Source organism: Engraulis encrasicolus, chromosome 22 (assembly GCF_034702125.1).
Source record: "Engraulis encrasicolus isolate BLACKSEA-1 chromosome 22, IST_EnEncr_1.0, whole genome shotgun sequence".
Classification (NCBI taxonomy): domain Eukaryota; kingdom Metazoa; phylum Chordata; class Actinopteri; order Clupeiformes; family Engraulidae; genus Engraulis; species Engraulis encrasicolus.
In genome coordinates, this window is record NC_085878.1 from 46,006,949 (window position 1) to 46,022,487 (window position 15,539).

Below are 15,539 nucleotides of genomic sequence, written 5' to 3' on the forward strand. Positions count from 1 at the left end.
CTTACCGAACTCGGCACATGTGTTTTTTTCACACACAGCTTGGCCTCGTGTTGTTATGCTTATGGTCGAAATCAAACATAATAATTTGAACCCAGGCATCATAAGCACATGCAACATACATGCTTGTAGTCTATATTTTGTACATCCAAAAGTTCGACAGATGTCAAAAATCTACTTTTACCGAGGGAAATGCACCTTCGTGATGACCACAGGTATCATGGGACATCTTCATGTAATCAACAGTCATTGGGTAACGCAGTCCGTCAGCCGCTGCTAATTTGCATAACTTTCAGGAGAGCTCAACTTTTTGACGTGCCACCGGAGCCACGCTCGCCGTGCCGGAATCCCAACATGCATTGCGAGTCCGGTAACGACGATATGCCGCATTTCATTGAAAATGAATTGAATGCGTTGGTACGGCTTGCGTAAAACTGACTAGTGGATGGGCACCGTAATTGACGATGACGAATTGGCAGTACACCAGCTCGCTTTATCATGCGTTGCGCACAGCTGGACGCATGCAGAACGTGGGGAAAGTGAGTGACGTGATGGGGAAGAGTAGGTTACCAGCATGATTGATTAAAAGAACAAGTCATCTCCCAAAGAGGTGGAATCCGCTTAGACCTACCCCCTTTAACCGGAGTCTAAGGTGGGCTGAGCTTATTTGCTGTTCCCGCTCCTATGGCAACCCAATAGATCATCCCCATGAATATTCACCTCGTCCCCAGAAAGCTCAGGATGTTAGATCAGTGATGTCAGCGTCTCTCGGTTGTTGATATTGGTTACATGTTTGTTTTACATTATTTGTTATTGAGAGCAGATAGCTATCTCTGTCTGGGAAGGAAAGCATGGCTCGTTATTCATGACATCCGCGTCTGCCTCCTCTCCACCCAACGGGTCGCCACTTTCCACACATGTCATGCCGCGGTTGCGTCCAGATTTTGTATATGACTTTGTGGTCGCCGGATCAGAGCAATACAGTGCCTTGTTGCAACAGGAGTGTTATGGTGAAACCGGATAGCCTGTCACCCCTGCGCGAGGAGGCACATTTGAACTGTCAGGTAATGTTCCAGATGATCTTCCTGCCTTGGCACAGGCAAAGCCCATGGCATGTGTGTAACTGTTTGGCTCGCATGGTTCTGCACTAGCTCCAAAACGAGACAAGTCATAAATAGGCAGCTGTGGGATTTCGTGGCAGTTATCAAAACAGTAACAGACCGAGTCTGGATTTGTTTTTGCATTTTTATAGCGTATTGATCACCCCGTTGTTTCAATGTCATAATGGACAGGTTGCATTCCTCCATGCGTAAAAGGCTCTACAGCTTGCCACAGCACATCGGGCAGAAAGCTTCGATCATGGGTGATGAGGAAGACAGCGACAAGGACACCCGGAGGAAGAGCATCAGGATGAAGCCCCTGCCTTCGCCGACCTCTGGGGGAAGCGTCAAAGGCATTGGGGAGACCAAAAGCGGAGATTCGGTGATCATGGAAACGGACATTGGGAGACCGGTGAAGACCAGCTCTAACGGGGATTGCCGGAGGTTCAGGGGCAGCCTGTCGTCCATCACCAGTCGGCATGTCCACGACCAGGACTCGGCGGAGGAGAGGCGCCTTATCACGGAGGGAGATGTTACCCCGAGTGAGGAGAGTCCCCCCGGAGCAATTGGAGGGGAAGCGGACCAAGGTGCGCAAGGCGGCGAGGCTGCTGGGAGCACCACTGGCGCAGCCCAGCACAGCTCTCCCGACCAGCAGTCGGCATTCATAAAGTTGGATTGTATCGAGCAAATTTTACCGGATGACGAAAGATATTATCAAGCGGGCTTCATGCACCGGCAGTTCGGGGCAATGCTGCAGCCAGGCGTCAACAAGTTCTCTCTACGGATGTTTGGAAGTGAAAAGGCTGTGGAGAGGGAACAGGAGCGGGTTAAATCCGCCGGATTTTGGATAATTCACCCGTACAGTGATTTCAGGTAATGGCCCATCCATCACGTCGCTCAAAATCACGGCGCGCGCCTCCGTCTTGATGAGGTGACATCTCCTACATATCCTTCAATTTAACTTACAGTCCAGAGTGATTGCCTTCAACAGATTCTAATTATATGCCTCTTAAGCAAAATAATACTCGTCTGGAGAGACGGAAAGCTCATGAGAAGGGGTGGTATTCATGACACGCCTCTGTGTAATTAGAATGAATTAAAATAATGATTACATGAAACCAGTTTAATAGAGGGAGAACACAGACCAAGTGCGGAAAAAAACCCATCAAATCTTTTCTAGTAGGCATTACATTCACTGGAGTATGTCCAACATTTACTTTACTGGAAGGACATATAGAAAAAAATAGCCTACATTTACATCCATTGAGAATAAAAAAAATACAACTAATCTACTGGATTATTTTCCATTTAACAAAAATGACCAAAGATAATTATTTTGAGTTTAGGGAGGCATATATATATATATATTTTTTTTTCTAATTGCATTTTCTACCCCCTACAAAATATACACCATTTCAATTATTCTGTAAATATTACAGCCCCAATCTGTTATAAATTAGTAATCACATCTATTTAGGGATACATTAAACTCAGTTTGTATCATATTTTATTACGGTGATATGCACTTTTCACAATATACAAATCTGACAATATGCAAGACTTTTCATGTATACGCTAAAAAGGCATTTAAATCCAGCGACACCTGTTATATAGCCACATGCATCCACATATGAAAATATCAACCTGTGCTACCATAAGTAGTGATGCCCCAGTAAAAAGGACTGGCTTCTGAAAAAAATCATTGTTTCTGTGTGGGCCACGGGTCGCACATATTTCTCTGCTGTAGCTGAACCTGGCCCAGGTCTACCTGACAGTGAAAGTGCATTAGGGGATCTCACTCAGGGTTTTGTTTTTCACATGCCATCCCTCTTCTCTCTCTCTCTCTCTCTCTCTCTCTCTCTCTCTCTCTCTCTCTCTCTCTCTCTCTCTCTCTTTATTAATTAAGCCATGTCCTTGAGAACGACATTGACTACATGCATTTATCGCCGTGCCTCTGAAAGGTATGGTGGCAGGCAGGCAGGCTCTCAGCATTAGGCAGGGTGGTTGTGGGTGCTCGGAGGTTTGATATGTGGTCTCTGACATGTGATGGAAGGGACATTGAGTGGTATAGCCCTGTTGTTGTGCATCAGGGTGGAAAACATTTCTGGGAAGAAAAAGTCAGGCAAGTAATACTAATGTGCTGATAATGATGCCTAAAATAACTCAGCAGCGTCCTTTATCGTGGAGAAATCTCTGATTTGCTCAATATTTATGCTGCAGTGATGCATATTTGAGGCCGACTGCCTACAGAACAACTCATAATTTGCTACGATAAAATAACAAAATCCTAGTAATTACTTGGAAATGTGTTGCACTCACCATTATTTTCACTGAGAGCCACAGGCAGGCAGATACACACACAGTCAGGCAGAACATGATGCGAGACATGCTCTGCTTGATTTCAGCAAGGTAAATAGGAGACGTCAGCTAGCCTCATTTCCGCTACTCTGTCCGTTTATCCATGACTCACCGAGGAGAGACTGGCACAGTTTACACAGAAGACACTCACATTGGAGCCAGAGAAAAAAAGAAATGTGTTACAAAATCACAGTCGGTGAAATAATTTGTGTCGTCACATTCATTCACCTTGGCATGGAACATACAAGAGCAGTTAGAGGATGAAGGTGCGGCCCCAAAGGTCATTAGTGGCTTACAGATGTGACACATTATTTTTCTGTGTGTCCTGTCATTGGGACTGACAGGAATGCTTCATTGTTCTGACTCAAGTACACCTGGGTCCAATTACTCCTTGAGCCGTTGGAAGAAAGGGAGAGAGAGAGACAGAGAGAGAGAGAGAGACAGACAGAGAGAGAGGGAGAGAGAGACAGACAGAGAGAGAGAGAGGGGGGGGATGGGAAGGAGAGAGGGAGCAAGGTGCTCCATCCTTTGACAGTCAAAAGTTCCTTCAGAGGGGCCTGGCCGATGCAGCTGTATGAAGGTGCACCAAATGAAAGGAGACGACAGGCACCCGTATGGCTTTCAGCCCTGAAGCAGGGAGGGAGAGAGAGAGAGAGAGAGAAAGAGAAAGAGAGAAAGAGAAAGAGAGAGAGGTAAATGGAGAGATGGATTCTGAGCACAGAACAGGCTGATTTATTTGTATGTTTAACTGTCTGTTGTCATCACAACACACAAACACACACACACACACACACACACACACACACACACACACACACACACACACACACACTCGTACAGGCTCCAACATGGTCTGCACAGGAGGAGGGTAACACAGAGCAGGAGCAATGTGTGTTTGTTTTCTGACGGAGAGGAAGTGTGAATTTATCTGTGAGGTGTGACTATGAGTTTTCACTGTATGTGATTCTTCTCCTTCTGCTTGTGCATGCATTTGTGTGTGTGTGTGTGTGTGCGTGCGCGTGTGCGTGTGTGCTGCCTTCATAGACAAGACAAGAAGGGAGGAATGAGCCGAGTAAACCGAATGAATGAAAAAACAAAACGCCTTGTTAAACACACAAACTTGGACAGTTTCTCTCTCTCTCTCCCTCTCTCTCTCTCTCTCTCTCTCTCTCTCTCTCTCTCTCTCTCTCTCTCTCTCTCTCTCTCTCTCTCTCTCTCACACACACACACACACACACACACGCACGCACAATAAGTCAGAGCCTGGCAATTCTGTGCGCTGTCTTCCCCGAGCTGAGGTGAAGGACCCGAGCCACTCGAGCATGCAGCGTGCAGGGGCTTTCATTTATAGCCTGTCCGTGTCCAATTCCTGCTCTTTGTTTTACTGTAAATTGTGCCTGGCTGAGCTATGCCTGAGCCGCCTGGTATAGCCCCCTCTCCCCTCTCGCCTCTCCTCTCTCTCGTCTCCCGTCGCATCCCAGGGAGTGCTCTGCCCTATGGGTCGACATCAAGGGCCCACTCGCCTCTCAATCATTTGATGGGGTCCCTTATCTCAACAATGCCTTTTGCCTTTTTGCAAATGCATTTTGTTTTTGTTTTTGTATTTTTTTTGTCATGGAAAATTTCATTTTCAGCTTCACATGAGTCATGCAGTAAGCATTTTCGGGGTATCTATCTATCCATCTGTCAGTTTTGATGTTCTGCCCTATAAGCTTTTTTCTCAGCAGAGTACAGAGTATAGGAACTCTATTATGGAGAGGATAGTTCATCTCATGAGAGTAGTAACAGTTAACATGGAGTGTTCCTTTATATTTAATACAGTAGGGCTATATTTTTTTATTATGATTTTCATTGAAGTATTGCACATCTCTCCTATACTCTCCCTTGAGCGATGCCAGTTCCCAGCAGAGTTGCAACGGGGAGTGTACAGATTTGTATCATGTTAAACAGTTCATTGTTTATCTCTTAGTAATGTTATGATCAAGTCTCCTTTTTTCCTGCCCCCTGTGCTGTTCTCGTGGGACTGAGGCATCTTTTCGTCTTGACCTTTTGTGGTTTTTCCCTCCCAGTCGTAATGCCATTTCTAACGGGGGCTGAAACCAGCGGTGGTTTACATCTAAGCTTAATGAAATAAGTGTGTTATTATGCGGGCTTTGCAAGCCCTGCCACAGCCAATTAAAATCACCCCTCTCTCTTGGTCTCAGCTTGCTGTGGAATTATCTGCTCTTTAACTATAATTTAGTCATTTAGATGATGCCTTTACCCCTAGCCATGCTGATGCGGAAGAGACTGGTTTTGTGCGAGCGCACACACACAGACATGCACACGCACACAGACAGACAGACAGACAGACAGACACACACACACACACACACACACACACACACACACACACACACACACACACACACACACACACACATGCGTACACAATACCAGTCTGATTAGAGCAGCTGCAGCAGGGATACCTTGTGCGTTCCTGGAATTGCGAGTGCTCTTGCCCACACCATTACGGTATCATCCCCTCTTTCCAGCAACACACCTCCGTGAGAGCTGTGTGAGAAACATCATTGCTGCAAAATACTGTATGCCTTTAGCTTGACTGAATCGTGGCAGCTTCACTGTCCATCCTGGGCTTTTGAGACGGAGGTTGTTTTAATGAGGGCTAACGTCCAGAGAGCTGTCCATTTTTTTGTCTGTTTGTCTTACTCGCTTGTTTTTTTTCCCACATTCATCCCCATCTGGCCTGGCCTTAGTAGCCCACGCATTGAAGCAAGCCTGTTAACAGACTGCACACAAAACTTGAAAAATGTGGCAGATATCTGGAGGTACTGTAGCCTAACAGCTCATTAAGGATAGATTTGAGAGGCCAGCATTTTTTGGACGGACACAGTTCTTTTGGCTTCTATGTATTTTAACGTTTCAGCTGTGGGGGCTTGTTTGAATCAGAGCTGTGTGGCACAAAGCAAGTACCAGAGCAAAGCAATTAAAAGTTATCTCCCAAGTTTAAATGTATGGCAGAAAAAAAATGGTCTGATGTAAATTGCAGGATTGCGCCATCGAGAACTAGAAAAGCAATAAAACCTAATGAAGCTTTATAGTTTAAAGGGGGAAAAGGCTGTTTAGAGAAAGAAACAATACAAAACTGGCCTTGATCATCTAAGGGCTGGAGTGACAGGCCAATCATCGTTCTCAAAGAGTTATTTCAGTCTGGTATTTAAGAAGCTGCCCAAAAAACAGCCAGATCTGTGGACTTGTAGCCTGAAACTAGCGTCAGCTGTAAACTCAGCATTATTGTGTCATGTCAAAGTATTGTGTAAAGGGGCAGAGAGGTGGGGGTTGAGCGCTTGGAGGTTGGGGGAGGTGTGGGCTGAGATGGCGAGAGAGAGAGAGAGAGAGAGAGAGAGAGAGAGAGAGAGAGAGAGAGAGAGAGAGAGAGGAAAGGGACGTCTTCAGAGGGGAAAAGAAGGATTAAAAACGGCATCATAATCCAGTCCACAGGCCCACTTGCAGCTTCGAGAGTCACACACTCTTTTGCTGCTCATTTGTTTAGCGTGCTTCCCAGTGGCTCTCTCGCACGTACGTGCCGGCTTTGTGAACAGATGAGGGTGACTGATTGATGATTTGCACCAAGACCCACGATGGATAGGCCAGAGGGACGCTATGGCAGCTGGGGGGGGGTTGGTGGACGGGGTGCTGTATGGATAGAAATAAATAAAAAAGGCCATAAAAGGAAGAAATGGTAAAAAGAGAAATCTGCCTTTCGCAAATCTTCAAGGGCCCTTTTAATTATCTAGCAATTGAACGCCCCATAGTCCATCATGGCGCCACTCTGCATGTCATTTAGCTTCATGCCCCGCTGGAGCAAAAGTGTTGGGAAATAAATAAATTAGAAGAGGGGGAGTCTTTAACACTAAAGCCCTTTAGTGAGCACTCCATTAGGCTCCATGTCGGCGGAACATAGTGTTGTTAAGTCAATCAGAGAGGAGAGGTGACTGGGGGCCTGTCAGTCATGCTTGTTTCTACTCTTCCAATCATATGACTCTGTTTCTCCTCTTCTCATCTTCCCCCTCTCCTCTTCTACTCTCATCCTCTCCTCTGCTCTCTCCTCTCCTCTCCTCTCCTCTCTTATTCCCTCCTTGCATCACAGCACCTATCCTCTCCGCCATTTCTCATGCCACCTCTCCTCTTCTCTTTACTTGCATTCTCCCTTTTTCTTCTCCTCTCCTCTCATATTCCCTCCTTGCACCACATCGCCTATCCTCTTCTCTCCTCCATGCACCACCTTTCCTCCCATCTTTTTTATTCTCTCTTCTCTATTCACCTTCTCCTTTTGTTTTAATTCTTCCTTTATTCTACTGTGCTCTCTTCTCCTCCACTCTTCTCTGCTATACGCCCTTCTCTCCTTCTCCTTTACGCTTTTCTCTCCCTGTTTCTCCTTATCTCTCTCTTTTTCAAGGAATCGCTGGATAAGCATGAAGAAAAAGAGTGAGAGAGAGAGAGGGAAAAACAGAAAGAGACACAAAGAAATCTTAGAAATGAATGAAAAGAGGTAGAGAATGGCACACAGCACGAATCCAACAGATGATAGAGGGGGCAGGTGAGGAGAGGGTGATGCAGAAAAAAGGGAAGAGGGGGATAAACGATAGAGATGAAAATGGGGCAGAGAATGAGCACAAGATTAAGAGAGAGAGAGATCATGTTGGAGTGAAAAGAGAGCAAAACAGAGAGAGGGAGGGAGGTAAGCAAGAGAGAGAGAGAGACAGAGAGAGAGGGACAGTGAGAGAGAGAACAGCAACAATTTCTGGGGTTTATTTCTCGTTCTGTGTTCCCTTTCCAGTGGAATACATTAATGCAAAGTGGAGCACAGTTGATATGAGTTGTGCAAGTATTTAGCAGTTCTCAAACATCGCAAAAGAACACCCGACACCTTTCCCCGAAAGCCAGGCAGCAGTTGGCTAATACTATTTAGCAAAGCAAAGTGTCTTCCTGCATTGTTGTGTACTGTAGGTTCATTAGTCCGACATTGCTTGCTTTCCACTCCACTTATTTTCCCTCTAGAAATTACGAAGCTCTGAACAGACAGAGTAGTTACAGCACTTCTTTATCTCCGCAGCAGGAGCGAGTGAGGCTGACTTCTCTCCCCCTCCCCACAGTGGAAACGCGCAGCAGCTCATGAATGCGTTTTGTCTCAGCAGCGGCTGACAATGTGGTGAAACAAAAGGCCTGTTCTCTCTTATTTCGTCCTTACACATGTACCCACCACTACATGTCAAGAAGCATGCGCATGTAGACACAGATTCCTCCTCCTCACAATCTCATCAATGGGACTAGCTCTGAAGACAAATGGAGTCCGTTGTTTTTTTCTCGCTCTTATTCAATAAAAAAGATGAAATACATTTTGAAGTTAATTTATAGAAACAAGAATGTCCGTTCCATGGCCAGTGTAATTTCAACACTCCCCACTGCTTATTTATGCCAGGGCGGAATAATTTAATTTCTTTCAGGAGCTGTTACTTTCCGTGCTCCTGTCAATGCAATATCACTGATTGAACATTACCGTTTGATTAACGGTCACGGAATAAAGTGCGCCTGCACCTTCCATGAAATACAGTACATCAAGTGCATCAAATAGCATTAAAACGCAGTAGAGTTGTCACCGTGCCCATTCAGAGTGCGACTGACTGCCGTATATTGTGGAGACATTGATCTGCTCCCCTCTGCTCTCCGCTGCTGGTTGGAGGGCTTCCATCAGTGTCAACTGTATTTATGCATCCACTATAAAACGCTGTCTGGAGGCCACAGGGACAATAAATACCCACTCAAGTCACCTTGCAAATCCCCCCATCCCCCCTGTGCACTGTACGATGGTGCCAGGAAACCGTCTTGCAAATCACCAATAACTAACTGAATAGACGGAGCCAATGTCTTCAGTGCATTAAAATGTTTTGTAATGAGGTCGTTTGAAACCTGGAGGTTCAAATGCTCAATATTTTATTCCTTGAGCTTCACCAATCCAGTTATTCCAAGCTGAGTGTACACTGATAAGATTATTATATTATTATGATTGTGATTATGATTATTATTTATTATTATTATTATTATTATTATTATTGTTATTTAATCTTATAAAGCTTGCATACAGTACATGCCTACATACAGTACACACACACGCGCGCGCGCGCACACACACACGCATGCACCTCCACATGCACCTACTCACGCACACGCACACACAGTAACCAGATAAATCAAGCATACAATGCATACACACAGCAGAGCCGAGCAGAGGTGGATTGAGTGACAGTGTTGGATACCTTTGCCCCGCTTGATTACAGATGATTACTGGGAGGCGTGTACTGTGGTATTGATCTGTGTGAGGGCTAGTGGAGGCCCAGGCTTGTCTTTCGAGTGTCTGTGGGGAAAACGAGACAAGACTGCACAAGAGAGCGAGATATATTTATACGTATATAGAGAGAGAGAGAGCAAGAGAGAAAGAGGGAGGGAGGGAGAGAGACAGAGAGAGAGAGAGAGAGAAAGAGAAAGAGGAAGACAGCCTACAAACATTCCATTTCCCAGACTCCTTTGTGGCTCCCCCAAATCGAGCGGGCGAGTGAAGTATTGCCCTATCATGGCTGCCAAGAGAGCCTTTCCCTTTGCGTCAAGGCCACACGTGTGTCCTCTACCTATCAGTTGACAGATGGAAGAAAAAACAGAAGAGAGGGGGGTCCACTCCTCCTTGGACTGCCATATACTGTAGCAAAAACGTGCAGTCATCATAACCCGTGTCTGTCAGTATGTCAGCTCAATTTGATTTCATCTCCTAATCGAACGACGGGAGCCAGAGACTGGCTACATGGGAGCTGCTTTAACAGATATGTTGACCCAGAACTTTTAAGAGGGGCTGCGAGAGACAGACAGAGAGAGAGAGAGAGAGAGAGAGAGAGAGAGAGAGAGAGAGAGAGAGAGAGAGAGAGAGAAATAGAGAGGGAGAGAGATAGAGGGTGATGGGGGTGGTGGTGAGGCATCAGAGGGGGAAGAGATCAGTCAGACACGCTTTTGAAGGCAAGGAAGGAAAACATCCGCTCGTTGGAATGACATGACACACGTCAGGCCTGTGTTCTTTGACAGCTTCCTGGTTGGCATGGTTGACAGTGCAAGTTCAGTTTCCGGATCACACCCGACTTTGGGCCAGTTCAGGGCCAGATCACATGTGCCTCTCCTCATCCAGAGTCAGGTGTATCTGGGTTATAAGACATGGAAGTGCCTGGGAGACGGCTCCGGATATAGATGATTGTAAGGCACCGCAGTCCATTAGGCAGAGACACCATTTGTCAGTGTTTTCTCAAATCGTCCTGTTTGTGTGTGTGTTTGTATGTATGCGTGTGTGTGTGTGTGTGTCTGTGTGTGTGTGTGTGTGTGTGTGTGTGTGTGTGTGTGTGTGTGTGTGTGTGTGTGTGTGTGTGTGTGTGTTTGTGTGATGGGGACACCAAACCTGATGGTGACTTCTCAGTGTCAGCGTCATTCTTCACTGGGCCCTTTTCCCACAATCCCCAGCAAAGTGTATTTTCTCCTGTTCTGTCCCAGGACCCCTGTCTTTATCTCCACTCTACCCTTCCCATGATCCTCCTCTTCCTCTGTCCTAGGGGTGTGGTGATGCATTGCCTGACCAGGGTAGATTGATTCAATGACAGTCACACACTACACATTCACCCAGTATAGGCAACACATTTATCGACTAATATAGAAATGCAGCACATCATTTAGTCTGAAATAGTCTACATTACTGTATGCTCTACCTGACAGTAGGACTCTCATGGGACACTGTTACTCCCTCGGTTATAGTGTTTACCCCACGATGGCAATGAGTGTCATTTATCGAAATACATACATAAAGCCGTCATTACCAATATCGATGATATTTGATTAAATTCAAAACCATCAAATGTAAGACGCAAAGCAGGGCAGACAGTTTTGGCTCAGTAGACCAAATGTGTGAAGAGGATAACTTTAAGTGTTGCCATAATGGCAATGACCAAGTCATTATGTCTTACTAAAGTCTAATGTTGTTGTTTTGTAGGACTGTGGTATAGGTTTTTCAACCAATAGTCAGGTGTAACACTGGTGGAATGATGCACCGTGAGGCAACAGAATGTTTATTAGTGCCCGCCCTGAACCATTGAAACCACAGAGATGCGCTCAATGATGTGATAGAAAGTGGGAAAGCCTGTTGTAATGTTCACTCCACTCCTTTCACTGCACCCCTTGCTGTTTCATTTCATTTGGTGTCAATACTCGCTCTCTCTCTCTCTCTCTCTCTCTCTCTCTCTCTCTCTCTCTCTCTCTCTCTCTCTCTCCAACACACACACACACACACACACACACACACACACACACACACACACACACACACACACACACACACTGTCTAACTCTCTCTTTGTTGTGTACCCCCCCCCCCCCCTTTTTTCTCCTCATTTGGCGAAGGTAACACATGGGATTAGTAGGGGCTCTGCATGGCTCTGAAAGTGGGGTAATCAAAAAAGGCTGTTGTGCCCATCCACCAATATTAGGAGCACACATCAGAGGAGATTATCACAACACAATTTATTTAATGGAGAGGGATGGCACAGAGTAATGTGCAGGGGGATGGGGTGGGGTAGGATAGCTCTCTCTCTGTGTGTGTGTGTGTGTGTGTGTGTGTGTGTGTGTGTGTGTGTGTGTGTGTGTTCGTGTGTGTGTGTGTTCGTGTGTGTGTGTGTGCGTGTGGAGTGTGTGCTGTTGTGGCAATGGCAAAGAGATTTAAATGTACAGTGTGACCTAGGCACAGTTGTGGTGGCTGAAAAAGGGACATGAACATTGTTTGAAAAGGATTGAGTTGTGTGTGGGTGTTAGTTGTTTGTGAGCTGTGTGTGTGTGTGTGTGTGTGTGTGTGTGTGTGTGTGTGTGTGTGTGTGTGTGTGTGTGTGTGTGTGTGTGTGTGCGTGCGTGCGTGCGTGATTTAGTTGTGTATCAGAGTAAGTTTGCATGCCGGCTTGTGTTAGCTTGCTGTGTGTGTATATGTGGTGTGTTAGTGTCACCGGTATGTATGTCAGTGTCATTGTAGTTGTAGAACGTAATTCATGATGTAAATGTGGTATGCACTAAGTGTGTGTGTGTGTGTGTATGTGTGTGTGTGTGTATGTGTGTTTGTGTGTGTGTGTTAGTTAAGGGTGGGCGATACATATCGTCTGCGAAGTTATCGTGAATGTTGTTTTGACGATGAGTAATTTTGCAATATCGAGATATTTTTATGAAGTCGCTAAACTCAACAAAGCGCTGTGACAGGACTCCTCCAGACAGCGACGACAGCCAAGCCTTTGAGCCAATAGTAATGTTGTTGTGAACTGGAGAATAAGTCTGTGAACCAATGAGCAGACAGTGCTGAGGGGGGCGGGCTGCAGCGTTTTTTTTGCAGACGGAGAGAAAGAGATCTCGTGTGTCGTGTCACTCATGCAGCGCTGCTGCTGCTGGGCAGTGGAGGAGAGTTGCTGTTATCCAAATGGTGGATTTGCATGTGGAATTCAACCATTAAACCAGCCATTGCATGATGCTGAGGGCATTTTGGAACTATGTTCTTTAATCAGCAACTGTCTGTGATTATGGAAAGCCAAATAGTTAGGAAGAGAAATGGCTTTGTCTCTGGTCTGAGAAATCGCGTTAGCATGCTAGTTAGCGAACTAAGCTAAGCAATGTTGTTCTCTACAACTAGAGTGGCTGTTACTCACTACTCAAACACCCACCTGCATGTATAGATATCATAACTGCTTAGGTGGACAAGTAATGTTAAGTTAGACTCGCGCATTGAGTTAAATTACAATGTGTGAAATCCAACACATGCAATTTGCAGCTGCCATAGTTAGGTTCTGATTCCTATCTACAAATGCACTGTTTCCAGTCAAAAATGACTGTCCTCTAACAGAATCATTAGCAATACATCATAAAACTATTTTTTATTTACATGGATATGTTTTCATGACAAGTGATGAAGTATTACTTTACAGTCCAGCATATGCATATTATTAAATTAAAAAAGTGAAAGTTCTTCAGCACAGCATTTTTTCCCAACTCTCTGTCCCTCCCCAGTTAAAACACAAATGCAGCACTACTACCTCCAGTGCAGAATTGAAATTAGTCTGGAATCATGCACAAATCATAGACAGCATACATGTGTACTCACCCTTCCCTGCCATGCCAAATCCCCCCCCCCCTCCCCCCCCCGAATTTTGGAAATTATCGTCAAATTATCGTTATCGTGAAAATTCTAAAAATTATCGAGATAACTTTTTTTGCCCATATCGCCCACCCCTAGTGTTAGTATGTGTGTGTGTGTGTGTGTGTGTGTGTGTGTGTGTGTGTGTTTGTGTGTCTGCGTGTTTGTGTGTGTGTGCATTCCATTGCCCAGTCCCTTATCATGATAAAAGTCGGCACTGCTAAATGCTGAGAAAGATATTGTGGATTTCTTTGGGAGACATGTTGCCCAGCCCTGTATGCTATAGCTTCACCCTCTGGCTGCCCTCCCCTTTCTGTCTTACTCTCTGATGTTTTTTCACTCTCACTTTCTCTCACACTGTATCTGTGTCTGTTTCTTGCTCAATCTCTCTATCTCTGTATCTCTCTATCTCTTTGCCCTCCGCAACATCAATTTATAATCTCTCCAGGAGGATGTGCTGTGCTACTTCGCCTGTATCCATTCTCGATTTCTCTCTCCCTCCCTCCTTTAACACATTTATTTGGTATATCGTTCATTTCCCCCCTCTATCCCTCTCTCTCTCTCTGCCAAACTGTTATGTTTGTTGCCCTGTGGGCTACTGGCAGATGTGTCAGTTTTTCTTAGCCTGTCTCAAAAAACCTGGGGAGGAAAATGTTACAAATAGAGAGAGAGCGAGTGAAAGAGAGAGAGGGGGGGCGGGGGGGCAGCACCCAAAGAGAGGACTATCAAAGTGTGTAAGAGAGAGTGAGAGAGAGCAGAGACAGAGATAGATACAGAGAAGCAGTGATAGAGAGAGAAACAGTGAGTGCAGTTGCAGAGAATACAGTATTGCGATTTTAAATGCAATGGTGACTGTATTGCTTTTCCGCACGAGTCATATAGACTATATATTCATTCCGCCGTCTTCCTGGGAATATTTCAGTTGCAGAGCTCTATGTAAATGTAACTGCATATGTACAGAATTCTCTGTGCCGGGGCTAGACATTAACTTTTTAATCACTGGCCACAGTGGCTGGTGGTTGTCCAGAGTCACCAGCCATCCAGCCTTTCTATTTGCCACAGTTTTGTTGTCAGTATTTTCTTAGAAGGATTTTCTTTACCATGATACAAGTACTTGTACATCTGCTCAGAAAATGAAGTGACAAAACAAGACGATCAGTGCTATGAACACAGCATGTTAAATAAAACTACCTACAGTATATCAGACAAATAGAATCTGCATGATCTTTCGCGAACCTAAATATAACACACAGGGCAAAACTAGGACGTATGCTACTTAGATGTCACACCCAAGAATAAGTTACCTGCCAAAGTGGCTAGTGAGCCGAAAGTGAGATGGCCGAGTTTTACCCATATTCAGTTTTACCCATATTTAATTCTACTTTTGTGCCCCAAGAGTTGTACATTTTGTGTTAACATTGTCAAATAACATTGCCAAAAAATCAAGTTGAAGCTGTGTCCACATTTACAAGACCCTCAGATAAGTAGAACGCCTTTCAGATAAGTAGAACTACATAGTCTTCCTGCGGTAGTAGGCTAGGTCTTGATGATATGAAATTAGGCTATATTGTGATGGTTTCCAGTGTAGTCTTTTTTAAAGGACTTTTATTACTGTCATTGTTTGTGTTTGCGTGTGCATGTGGTGTGCACTTTCTCTCGTGAACCCCGGACAATTGGCGCTGTGCAGCAGCCTCCAGAGCTGGTGTGTCTGGAAATGTGTATGTGTGACACATAGTGTGTATGTGTATTTTGTAAGTGCTTTGAATTCAACTTTGTAGTTGTGATACTGCGCTATATACATGTTGTATTGTATTGTATTGTATTCTTGGGTG

The 15,539-nt window shown here is 45.1% G+C and overlaps 1 protein-coding gene across 1 annotated transcript in view; it reads left to right on the forward strand.

Moving 5' to 3' along the window:
- The first annotated feature begins 1,281 nt into the window (after nt 1–1,281).
- Nucleotides 1,282–15,539, forward strand: part of hcn4 (hyperpolarization activated cyclic nucleotide-gated potassium channel 4) — a 163,496-nt gene continuing 149,238 nt past the window's right edge. Inside the window, exon 1 of the mRNA XM_063188289.1 lies at nt 1,282–1,970. Coding sequence (XP_063044359.1) covers nt 1,282–1,970 — 689 coding nt within the window. The remainder of the gene's footprint in view (nt 1,971–15,539) is intronic.